Source organism: Phaethon lepturus, unplaced genomic scaffold, assembly GCF_000687285.1.
Source record: "Phaethon lepturus isolate BGI_N335 unplaced genomic scaffold, ASM68728v1 scaffold50034, whole genome shotgun sequence".
NCBI lineage: Eukaryota > Metazoa > Chordata > Aves > Phaethontiformes > Phaethontidae > Phaethon > Phaethon lepturus.
The window spans coordinates 6,979-20,105 of NW_010536609.1; the positions used below are offsets into that span (position 1 = coordinate 6,979).

Genomic DNA, 13,127 nt, shown 5'->3' on the forward strand with positions numbered 1-13,127 from the left:
TGTAAAAAAAACCCCAGTATTCTTATAAATACTAACCTGTATTTCATCAGGTTCTCTGGAGTAATCTTGGGGTCGTGTTTTGCTTAGTTTGTTAAATATGCTGTAGAAAATGTAGTCGTAAGAAGTGGAGAGAGAGAATTGTGTGAAAAGGCACCGAGGAAACCCAGTGAGATTCTGAAGACCAGTTCAAGAGGCAGAGGGCAGAGTCTGTGGAAAAGTGATGGAAATCTTCACTAATGCCACTGAGACTTGCGGTGTGGGAGTGAAACGTGCTTAAAGCTGAAGACTTCATTTTTGATGCATAAAACCAGCCTGTTGCAACACACTGTAAAAAGTCCGGGCAAGGTGACAGTGTTTCGAGCGTCAGCGAAACTGCAGAGACACAGAAGCAGCAACACACTTCTCTGAGGCCCACGCAAGGTGCTGACTGGGCGAGCAGCCCCCTTCGTGGGCTCTCTGTGGCAACAGAGTCTCCCGAGGACCACGGCTAGGACGACTACAAATCTGACCAAGTGACCACTGACCCACTGAAGGGAAAATCTACTTGAGCTTCACTCTGCAGGAGGACAGACCCGGGGAGTTAAAAAACCCAGCTGCTGTTCTATTCACGCAGGCAGCCTCAAGATCACAGCCCCAAAATGCCACTGTTGCAGATCCTGCCTGCCCATAGGACGGACATCCAGGACAGAGGGAAGAAAAAGCCTCCAAACACCATCTCCAAGAAAGGAATGAGAGGGACCAGGGGAATGCAGGCCTTGAGTAGCACGGAATGCAGCAAACACCACAGAGTCTGCCTGGGACCATTCTCATGAGCGCAACAACTCCTACCTGGGAGTATCTAACTTCAGAATATATATGTATTCACACATAACTTCAGAACCAAGATATTCTAAAGGTGTCCCTCCTGCTGCAGTAGCACCTCAGAGGCTGATCTCAAGCTTGAGACAAAAGATGTCCAGCTCCCGTGTGGGAACATGGGCTTAACAGACTGGTATGCCCCTTGCTACCAGTGCCGAGGTGTCCGAGCACCTTGTCCCGGGAACTGGTGTTTGCCATCCTATTTTACGTGTCAGAAGATGGAGCAGAGGGAGAAAAGTGAATTGCCTGAGGCTGTTCAGTAAGCTAATGGCCACGACAGGGCTGGAAGCGAGTTAATGGGACACTGGGTTAATTGCGACATTTATTCACCTTTCCTGGAGGGAAGTGGTCTGTTGGACACGGCTGACGTACAGTGCCAGGCTGGGAGTCTCCACCTCACTTAATTGCCTGCAGAGTTAATCTCAATAAGCCTCTTGCCCCATCAGAGAAATCTTGGAGTTTCAGAGATGCTTCCAGCCATTTGGGTAAGAGTCGCTGTGCTTATCAGCATGAAGAGCAAAGCCAGGATAACTGGCTGTCCTCATGGTTTCGCCTTTGCAACACATGGTGGACGAGTCTGGGATATGCACCAGCCTGCCAGAAGAGAAGCTGGCAGGTTTTCCCCCACTATTAGCACGGACCTGATTTTGTTAATCAAAATAGAACAAGTCTAACAGATTTGGTGCAGACGTAACAAGGCTTTTTAAACAACTCCTGTGGTAGGTATTAGCAAATGCCGATCAGCTCTTTTAAAAGCTCTTCTTTTCCAGAAGGTTTGGGCTGCTCTGGTGACAAACGTAGTGCTCCTCTGGGAAAGTCGCAGCACAATGCAGGAGATACAGAAACAAATTAAGCAATCAGTGCAATCTTGCACCAAGTAATTCTTCCCTGGCATTTCTGCCTGTATTACTACAGCTTCAGTGGCGGTAAAGATGATTAACAATACTATAGAATAGTATTATACAATAACTAAAACAATTTCTAGGTATTAGTAAAAAATAAATATAATTGTATTTTTTTTATGTTGCAGTAGCACTTAGAGGACAGTCGTTAAGTATCATTGTGTATGCTGGTGTATATCAGCAAAAATGGTAACTTTTCTCTCTAGTTACGTTGCGATCTCCACACGGGCAGTGACATAGGAGGACTCTTGCTGCTCTTTCTCTGGAGCACCTCGGCACCGTAAGAACGAGGTGAGAGCGAGCTGGTCAGGAGACAGCCACCCAGGTCGCCTTTACTCTTGCAAGCAGGGCCCCAAGTCACACTGCCTGTGGGAGCCCGGACTGAAGCACTACAGAGGCAGAACACCCTCAATTCAAAGGCCACTGATTTTGACCCATGTTCACTGGACCTGGCTGAGGGCTCATTTTCCACCGCTTCTGTCCCACTATTCCTATTTTACCATAGGCTTTATACAGGAAGGACTCCATGGATTTCAAATGCTAAAATTTATTTCTGAATTTATGGTAGCAATTTAAAATATCCAGTTGGACTTAACTGCAACATCCTGTTAGCCTATTAACTTTTATTTCTGGAGCTCCTGGGGCTTCTACAAAGTAATTAGCAGAACTATGGCAACTGAGCAGATTATTTTATGTGCTGGGCACATAGCATTTATATCACTGTCGTGCTCCTGATTTCCATAGGAGGAGAAAAGGGAAAGTTGCTCATAGAAACCATGAGGGTTTCATCATTTAGAAATTAAAATGCAGAGTATTGGAGATTTGCTAGAGCACAATTAGCCTACAGCTGCTGGTTTTCTAAACCCTTCTACCTACTGTACAGGCAACAAAGATCAGGAAGATTTCTCTGGCAACTGCAGCCTGAACAATTGTTGCAGCCCAGGGTATGCTTGTGAGAGAGACGCTCCCACAAGGTTTTTCAGTAAGATTAAGGTGATTTGGGGATAAGGATTGTAAGCCAGGAAGAGGCTACAAAACCTGGGAGGGCCTTTGTAAGCAAGTATCTGCCTGGAGACAGTTATTCCATTCCCTGCCAGTGCCCTGCTGGAGATTGTATTGGACTCTGAAGGCTCAGCTGATGTTCTGCTGGAAAAGCAACGAACAAAGACAGGCTTTCAAATGGCAGAGACCGTCCCATAAAGCACCACTTGCATAAAATTCAGTTACTCTTCAGCTGTGTATAAAGCGATACCAGTAACATATCTCACGCAGTCAAAGGGCGTCCCATTTCGCACTCTGAAATAGCAGGCCACATCTGCAAATACAAATGAAGCACTGAGCTGCCCCGCACAACAGCAAGATCCCCTGCAGCTTGTCAGCTCCAGACTGGAGTTACAAACCAACCATGAGGATATCTCTCTACCCTAGAACCTGTCCAGAGCATCTGGCTGCATTCTCAAACCAATACAGCAACCATCCTAGTTGTCAGTCTCCAATACATTCCTCACACTAGTGGGATTTTTGGAGAGAGTCCATGCCATCTCCCAGCTGCTAGTGGGAGCAGGACTGTGCTGTTTCAGGGAATGCTGCTCCAAGAAGTACACTTGCTGTCTTTGTTCCAACATGGCAAGAAAACCTAAGTTTCAGGGTCACTCCAGTCATGAACATGATGGAGAGGAAAGGAGCAGCCCCAGCTCAGACAGCTCACAACGCATGTTCTGGTGCCTGCGCAGGGCTGGCAGGTAGGAAAAGGTCAAAACAAGGGCATCGGTGCTCACCTTGGGATTGCCACACTGTGCTCTTTTCAGATCCCGGGGAGACATGTCCCACGTTCACAGCCCTCAGCATCGGCAACGCTTTGATAGGGACAGACCTGAAAGTGAAGCTGCTGCTCTACACCAGACAGAACCAAAACTGTGCTGAAGAGCTCAATTCAACAGACTCCAAGTACCTAGATGTGACCAAGAAAACTACATTCATCATCCATGGATACCGACTGACAGGCTCTACCCCGCTCTGGATCCATGACTTAGTACATCTTCTGCTTTCTGTAGAGGACATGAACGTCATCCTTGTGGATTGGAACCGGGGGGCAACAACTCTCATCTACGGTAATGCTTCCAGAAACTGCAAGAAAGTTGCTGAGATTCTGAAGAAACTTATTGATGAAATGTTGGTAAGTTGAACATTCACACTATGATATAGTCATTAACGCACAGTATGTAAAGGGCACAAAGGAAGTGTTTAAAACAGCAGGATGTCTGGTAAGCCTAAAAAGGAATATACTAATTTTTGGAAGTGCAACTATACTGCAGTGACAGATTCTACCCTTGGACTTGGTACGATGGTGTTTTATTGCAATATTCAGTTTACACTCCAAGTCTGTACTTTTCTGGACACAAAACTCTACAGATATGTTTTCCCATACATAGAAACTCCATTTCCACTTTCTAGATGTCCAAAAGTCAGCTTACGGGGACCAGCTACACTTCGCAGCTCCTGTAAGCTGTGGCACAGGCAGTCAACAGGGATGCTGGATCATTAGGATCGTGTGTCTGCTAATGCCTTGCAGGAACCGCACGGGGCAATGGGAGTTGTACTCGTGGGGCCCATGAATGCTCATTCCTGTCCGCACTTGCAGTCACTGCCCCAGGAAAATATAGCCATTGCCTGAACTGTTCTCATCACTGATCTCCCAGGTACGGGCCTCAAACATGAGTGCTGGTTATAGTCTGGGACTATCAAAGGGGGAATATTTACACAGTGTGGAACACACCAAGGGAAAATGTGGGAGAAGTAGGGAGATCCATTTACATTCCTCCTCCTGATACTTTTTATGCCTTTTATGTGCCTAAAATCTGTGACCCATCAGTACTTTTAAATCTCAGATTGATGGAGCAACACTGGACTCCTTGCACATGATAGGAGTGAGCCTGGGAGCACACATCTCTGGCTTTGTGGGACAGATGTTTGATGGTACACTTGGAAGGATCACAGGTAAACCCTTCCTCCCGTCAGTCCTTTTGCTTTGAGGGCAGCTGTCCGCCGTGAGCAGAGCGAGCTGCGCAGTACTGACGTGGTGCCACGTGCACGGCTTTGCGTTGCAGGCCTTGACCCAGCAGGCCCCTTGTACAGGGGAAAGCCACCAAGTGAGAGGCTGGATCCTACAGATGCACAGTTTGTTGATGTCATTCATTCGGACACCGACGGTACGTGACATTTCTCCTCCTTACCATTACAAAGAAACCCAGAGACTGATGGGGTGCACGGGAAAATGGGGGCCCTGGTAGGCAGCAGTGCTGGGGGGATCCTTGCTCCTTTGGCCCAGGAGGACAGCAACCTCCTTCACTGGTGCTGTGTAGGGCTCTGTGGTCCTGTGTTGCCCACACTGTCGTCAGCACTCCCGCCAAGCCACTGTTCTATTTGCATTTAAAAACACGTGGCCGTTTTATAGCAATCATAGCCTTGTGGCCCATGAAGTACGAGGACTTAGGCACTGGTGCAGCAGCAGGTCCACGCTAACATCACACGGTGATGCTGCCGCCAAGCACGCAGCATCTCAAAAGCTAGCCACACAGCTCAATGCCTGGCACAGCAGATCAGTTATCCACAAGCCTGTGGCTCCCTGCATGATGCTTCCAGTCTTCATCCCGCTCCCGTGGGCTAAACCTTCCCCTAGGGTGAACGTGGAATCTCCCTCAGCCCTCTCCTTTGCCAGCTGGAGCGCAGCACGTCTTCACGTCCACCAGCCAGGCCAGCCGTGTGCTGCAAGCCCTCCGCTCTGCTCCCACGGCCATCCTACTCCTAGTACTTGGGCTTTCCCACCTCATTGCTGCCTCTCGTCTTCTCCCAGCCCTTCCAAGAAGTCAGACTTCAGCAGCACAGCAATACCCAGTGTTTCACATCCCTTATCCTCCCAAGCACGCAGCGACACAAAAAGCCAAATTTTGTACTGTCACACGCACAGACTTATTTTAGGTATTTGATACCATTGCTAAAATGACACAGCTGGGTCACAACTGTTTGGCCTGCTGCCTAAAGAGATGAATGACATTAATATTCCAAATAGATGAATGACATTAATATTCCTGCACAGGCAGGCATTCTAGAGCTAAATAAATATTCTTTTTTCCAGTTAGTTTCTTATGCTTCCTTCTTCTTTATTTTACCATTTAATACTCCCTCTCCTCACTCCTGATATTTTCTTTTGTCAGGACTAGGTTACAGAGAAGCACTAGGGCACATAGACTTCTACCCCAACGGCGGGACCGACCAGCCTGGCTGTCCACTGACAATATTTTCTGGTAATTAATTCTGCCTTGAATTGCACAAACACTGACAAAATATTTCCCATCAGAGAAGAGGAGAAGGCCAGAGAAACATCATCACTGCTTAGAAAATACATGCAAACCATGTTCTGGGAAAGCCACAAAAGCAATCTCTTTCCCAGCACTGATGTGGTATGCTGGTGTAACAGGAGTTCAGCTGATGTGCACCAGGCAGACGTACGAGTCTGGGGTGATCCTTCTGCTCTCTGTCACAAACGCAAATGGGATTACTTTTCAGTGCAAAAAGTCTTCAGGTAGATTTGTGCCTTCATTTTGTGACTACATTTAGAAAACCTGTGGGATTTTTTTTTTTTTATTACTTAGAACACACACAAAACCCCAAAGACTAGCAACAGCAAGAACCTGTTCAGAAAACAGGTTCAAGATGAATGTGGGGTAGGCTGTTACACCGAATCCAATACGCCTTTCCTGGCCATGACCAACAGTGCAGTCCAGCAGGTAGAGCCCTAGTCTTGAATGCAAGAAAGCTTTTTTCCTTTGCAGCCTGGCAGCAGAACTGGTTTTGTGGAAGCTGGGTGAAAAAGATACCTTGCAGAAGGAAAGGCAGTAATGCAAACTCAACCCTTATCAGACCCAAGAGAATCCACATAAGAAACCAGCCTGAAATAAAAATCCATAGGAGATGAGGCTTTGCTCATTTTGCTGCTCATGCAACAACTCATAGTATGAGTTATGTCCTTCTAAAGAGTTTCTGAAACAACAATGGCAAAGCCATGTGCAAAAAACCACAATACTCATCTGTTGGGCCTGAGCTCAGAGAGAAGAGGAGGAGACCTGAGATGGAGTAGGACCCAAGGCTGGACCCTCCGGAACTGCAGTAACGATTCGAACAAATATGTTTTTAAAACCAAAAAAGACAAGAAAAGTAGACATAGGCAGAGCTGAGTGCACTCAAAGGGAGAAGCTAGTGCCCACTGACTGTTCTGCAACAGCCCAGTGCTCCCCAGTTCAATCTGTTGTGTTCAGACTGGTCAGTGACTGTCTACTGGTGTGTCCCTTTTTGCTAGGCCATTAATACTGTTTTCCTGAAGCATGAGGATTGCTAACAAAATATTTCTTCCCTGTGTGCGATTAAGGATTGCAGTATTTTAAATGTGACCACCAGAGGTCTGTTTTCCTGTTCCTGTCATCCCTCAAACAGAGCTGCAATATTACTGCATACCCGTGTGACTCGTACAGAAATTACAGGAACGGCAAATGTACCAGCTGCGAAACTTTTTGGCCTATGCCATGCCCCATTCTAGGTAAGGATCCAGGGAATGTACATATATTCTGAATACACGTGCCTGACAGAGCTGCCCATCGTTACTGTAATTTTTACCCTACTCGCAGAAGTGTGACAAATGTTTTGTTAAAGGACTAACACAACACGGTGCTTTACAAAAGCATACAAGTTATTTCCACTGAGGTTTTTGGGATGATCTCTCCTTGACTTCTGCAGAGGTACAAACCTCTGCTGCAGGCAAAAGAGGCCTGAGAAATTTCCTTGCTCTCTGTAGAATCACATCACGTTCTGATCTGGAACAGAAGTCCACAAGTAAAGGATCCAGAACTAGAAAAGCCAAAACAACACCTGGGATCTTTACACTGAAGTCACAGAAAAAAATGCATTAAAGTCCATCAGCTGCAGAGTTTGAGGGATAGAGGCATGTTCCCACTACAACAGAATCTTTTCTAAGAAAATTTCAGCACCACAAACCCCTCTTGACTCTAAAAGGAATGGCAGAGAGAGGTGAACAAAGGGTATTCTGCTTTTTTGTAACTGACCCACAGAGGCGTCCCTGCCTGGATGCGACAGCCCAGCTTCAGGCTGCCATTTATGAAATGTTGATGCTAAAAAAACCATGACACCTCCAGAAATGAACTTGCAAAGTTAAGGGGATTGTTTTCATTCTGCACTGCAAAATGAAATCCTCTTGACCACAGATATCAGATGTGGTCAATCTTTAAGATTGACCAGATCAATCTTAAAATACATTCTGAACAGTAACCAGGCATATTTAGACACTCAGTTGGCTTTAGTTACACAAGTAAAATTAAGCCCTACAGAGTATAGAAGCACGTGTCACAGTAACACCTTGCAGCTGGCAAGCAATATACTATTTCTTAAATACTTGTTCTGTTATTTTTAGTAATTTAGTTGCTTATATACCTGTGCAGTAACCCTCCGTTTCATTTTCCAACTGTCATCTATAGGTTATTATGCCCATAGGTGGAAAAGCTACTTAACACAACAGAGCCATCCAGTGACAAGTATGTTTTTCGATACAGCGGACAAAGACCCATTTTGTCGTAAGTGACTAAGATTTCTGAGATGATTTTTCTGTGTGTATTGCCTCCTTCAGCAACAGCCGAGCAGAGATGGTTAGTCGCTCTTGGCATCATAGCCAGCGTTTTAGAAACAAAGCCAGTGGCTGCTGGATAGAACTGTGTCCATCCGCAGTCTGGCCATCACATTCCTTACTTGCAAATCTGCCTGGCGCTGTGAAAGCCAACTGCTCGCTAGAGATGTGCAAGAACAGGCTCAGCTTGCTCACAGTGCTAGGAAATTTGTTGAGAACATGCAAATGAAACATAAAAGAGTAGTTCCTAAACAGTCTTTCAAAACAACACACCACTCTTTTGTGCAAGTAAGAGGTGTGTGGGAACGATGAGAGTCAAAGACGTGCTCTGAGCTGAAAAGGTAAAAAAGCTACCTTGGATAACAGCAAAAGGCACAGGGAAAGGGCCCAGGCAAGGGGGAATCATTCAAAAAAGGTTTCACCCTCACAATCACCAACATACCAAGCCATGGGCAGGGATTATGGCCTGAGCTCCAGTGCTGGTCAGCAAGTGAATTCAGTGAGTTACACATCAGAGTAAAGAGCAGACGATTCTGCTCCATGACAGAACAGACAAACGGAAGATGCTGAGAACAGACATGAAAGGGATCAGAGGTGGACAGGAGAAAGAAAAGGCAATTTGAAAATGAAGGCAGGGAGTGAAAGGCGGTGTGTCGAAAGCCATACAGACAGGCTATCTTACATACCACTTGTGAGCCCTTGCTGTAGTGCTTTCCCAGACATCTCTTAATATTCCTGCTAGAAATCTCTGCAAAGGAACGAGAAAGAGATTTGAGAGATAAATTGAATGGGTTGGGTCAGATGAGCAAATGGGAGAAAAACATACTCCACCTGCAGCTCAGCTCCAAGACAGGCACACAGGCGGGCTGGAAAGCAGAGCATGCAGAGTGTCTAACCACCCTCCCTCTCTCTCCCCCCTCAGTTTATCACTACTTTGTGGATATTATTACATGGAACAAAGATACCAGAAGAGGCACCTTCAGCATTGTACTAGCTGATGAAACTGGGAAGAAGGCAGAATCCAAAATTAATCCGTAAGTTTTACCAATCTGATGATCTGTAAACGTTAGCAAATCACTTGGTACAACTGCAAGATACCCTCCTCTCATTTCTCTGCTGATACTTGACAGTGTACGTGCCTTAGGGCTCGCCTGGCTCTATGTGGTTTTCCCAGACTGCCCGAGCACACACCAGCTGACAGCCCAGCCCTTTGGTTTGGGCCCCTCTCAGTCATCTTCAGGACTGAAGGGGACAATCTCAGCCAGTGGCACAGCTGTCCTAGGCTTCCACTAAAGCAGGAGGAAAGACACGTCTCCCTCTCTTTCCTTCCCTTTCCTGGGAGCGTTCTGTTCCAGCTGCGGGTGCCCAAGACACCCGGGATGAACCTGGGCCTGAACATGTGACATCCAAATCAATTCATTCCACTCAGAGAGGCAAATTAATGGTGTTTATGTGGACATGCAAATTCCTGATTGATCTCAACACACTTCAGCCAAACAAGTCCTGCTCAACTAGTTTTCCCCAAGAGTCTCTAACTGCATATTCTCAGCCAAATCTGCTTGCACTGGAGCAATCTGCATAGCTCCCTGGGGCTGCAGAACCAGACCACCCCTCTCTGCTGAGCGTGGACAGCCCACCGGGCCGCATGCTTACACACACACACGTCATAAACACCTTTGACAGGTTAAAACTTGTCCTATTTGTCAGGCCTCCTAAAACTTCTAAACAAGGCCAGTCATTTTGAGTGTTGCAACACTTTCAGTCACATCTGCACTCTTCAGCTTCATAAGGGGAACCTTAAACTACGGCCATACAACAACTGGCTGTATAAAGAACGTGTTGTGTGGCCACAGCGTCCTTGTGAGCAGCTCTGCTACTTTTGCCCCAAGACTGGTGCAGTTTTCCTGCCTATCTCAAAGTGGAACCAGCCACTCTGTCAAAAAGGACCAAGGTCAAACCTCTGCCCTGTGAGGCTTCAGGTCTCTAAGCCTGTGCTGTTCTTCCATCTTGACAAACTGGATTACACTCCATTAATTCTGGCCAAAGCTGCATTGTTTCACAGACGCTTCTGCTGCATTTGCCAGAAGAGAACTACCAGAAATTTAGTTAGGGACAGTAATACCCGCAAGGTACAGTCTTGCATTTGTAGAGCTACCTCAGCCATGCCGCGTTGTTATAACCAGATTTTTACATCCATCATACATACATATTCTGCAAACTCCAAGGACGACATATTGCTCAGGCCTGCACAGCCAGCCACGTACGAACATCACTTGGGTCTAGTCCACTCAGGTTCAAAGCAGAATCACAGTGAGGGCTCTGGTGTGGGACCAGAGCAAGCAGCATCAGACCTCTGTGTCCCCACTCCCACCCCAAATAACCGAGTGCAAAAGTGGCTGAGCATGTTCACACCTGGAGACCTGAATCCATACCCATTTCCTGTAAATCAGCAACTAAGTGTAAGTTCAGTCGTCCTTCCCCAGCACTGTCTGTAGTATTACACCGAATATATTAAAAATGGTGCTATTCCCTCAGTGAGTCTCTGACACCTTGTCTTGCTTTATCTTTAGAGAGGCTGCAGCCTTTCAGCAGTACAACCAAATCACTTTGCTAATTGGATTCGACCAGGATTTTGAAAATGTAGAAAAAGTTTCCTTGACATTTTCCACGGGAGCTGTCATTGGCCCAAAATTCAAACTCAGGATTCTCCAAATGAGGTTCCGGTCACTTACAAATCCAGAAAGGTGAGCAGAGATTTACAAACCATTTCCATTGTTGCAAACTGGACACAAGTAAATGCATCTCCCAGATTACTGGCCTGGCTGAGTTCGTCCAGGAGAATTGCATTCATTTCACATTTAATAATTCTTGTACACTATACGCTATACAGGAGCTTTGTGAATACTTCGGTTAATTTGCCCGTTTCCTTTCTTAGCCTTGGGAATATATACTTGGGAATAAATTCTGCCTTTAGTGCATGCATGCAAATCCCACAGCTGAATACCTCCTTGAACACAGGGGTTGTCTTATTGTACTGAAAACATGTAATTAGTGGTCTGACTCTGACGCGGTCTGACATTTTAACCTTTGGTCAGGAAAATGACCTTTGAGAAGCTGCTCAGGCCTGAACTCTGGACTGAAGGTAAAGGTAACTGTCAGGGAAATACAGATATCCAGCCCCAAGTACATATTGTCTATACCAGCCAATTTCTATGTCCAGTCAAACAGGGAAATTAATTTACTCCTGGAATTCCAGTAACTGGGAGCTGCTGGCCGCTATGCCCCAAAGCACTGACTACTGCCCACAACATCATGAGGCACCGACCAGGTCATTTGCTGATGAGATTTCTATAGTTGCTACAGTCACCTTGTTAACCTCTGTGTGCTCTGTGGTCCTATCCTTAAGCTTCCCTAATTTCTAGGGCACCTTTGGAGGACAGGATCTCTGCCTGAGCTCAGCGAGTACAGAATCTCTTAGGCTGACCTTGCGTGCAAGGACAGTATGTGGACATCAAGCCATACCATGCTTTAAATTTGGGTTAAGCCAAGGATTGCACATCACAGAGAGAGAAGGGTGAAGCAAAAAAAGAACAGAGCTGCAGAACACGTTTCTTTGCAGTTCATGAAGGTCTGCTACCTTGGAATAAGGAAAAGATTGTGTATGTCTAATAAGCAAAGTCCTTCTGCAGCTCCTCCTCGCTGACACTCCCCTTCTCCTGTCCTACATCTCCACAGTCACTCCCAGCCCCAGATCCACATCCAGTCTTTTAAAAAGTAGATGCAAATGCCCCAATCTTTTGTCAGAGGCTGTCCGCTCTCCCCTAGGAGGGGCTGCTACAGGGCACGAGTAGTTTTGTGACTATTTTAACACATTAAGTAATGTCACTGCCACAGGGAGGGATGTCCTGCCCTCTGTCCTTCCCTGTTCCAGGGCCATCTGGCCCCAGGTGAAAGCTTAAGTATTTCCTCAGTTTCCCGGCCGGGCTAACTCTAAGCCAGATCAGTGCCTGGTCCCAGCTCAGAGTGGTGGCACGATCCCTGATGCCGACGCCAGGGAATCGGCGGAACACGCAGCCAAGATGGAAGGACCACCGCACTCGGCGACACACAAGTGTGGGCTGGCTGAAAGGGAACCGCGAGCTCCCTAGCCAGGGCCTCAGCTTGCTTGCTGTTTTGTTCTTCCACAAGGCAAAGCAAAAGATGAAGAAGAACAGAATGAAAATATGCTCTAGGTATCCCTGCCCTCGGTAACACCCGAGGTCCACCTCGCTTTAGGGGGTCTTCAAGCCAGTTGTCTTGAAAACATGAGTTATCTTACGTACGTCTCCAGCACGCTGGGAGACCCGACTGGGGGATGATACAAGAAAGGCGGATTTTTCACTTTTGCGCCGACTGTTTTTACACAGACCACAGCTGTGCAGATACGACCTTGTCCTGATGGAGAACACCAAAAAAACCTTCAAGCCCATCCCGTGTTGGAGCAGGAGCTAAGACCCGAAGGTGTTATTTCTGAACGTCGCGCCTGAAGGCAGCGGACATCTTCACAGCCCTGTGGGGACTCACCTGAAAACCCCTCAGCGCCTTCTGCGGAGAGCAAGCGACAGACTCGTCCACGCAGAGACTTATAAACGGGGCCGCAGAAGCGACCAAAAAAAACCCAAACGCTGGCGTTGTGT

At 46.8% G+C, this 13,127-nt stretch overlaps 1 protein-coding gene across 1 annotated transcript in view; it reads left to right on the forward strand.

Moving 5' to 3' along the window:
* The window catches only part of LIPH (lipase, member H), a 13,509-nt gene extending 567 nt beyond the window's left edge, over window positions 1-12,942 (forward strand). The window contains exons 2-10 of the mRNA XM_010286200.1: window positions 3,569-3,936; window positions 4,649-4,757; window positions 4,868-4,969; window positions 5,975-6,064; window positions 7,186-7,353; window positions 8,306-8,401; window positions 9,374-9,485; window positions 11,022-11,195; window positions 12,858-12,942. Coding sequence (XP_010284502.1) covers window positions 3,569-3,936; window positions 4,649-4,757; window positions 4,868-4,969; window positions 5,975-6,064; window positions 7,186-7,353; window positions 8,306-8,401; window positions 9,374-9,485; window positions 11,022-11,195; window positions 12,858-12,942 — 1,304 coding nt within the window. The remainder of the gene's footprint in view (window positions 1-3,568; window positions 3,937-4,648; window positions 4,758-4,867; window positions 4,970-5,974; window positions 6,065-7,185; window positions 7,354-8,305; window positions 8,402-9,373; window positions 9,486-11,021; window positions 11,196-12,857) is intronic.
* The last annotated feature ends 185 nt before the right edge of the window (window positions 12,943-13,127 follow it).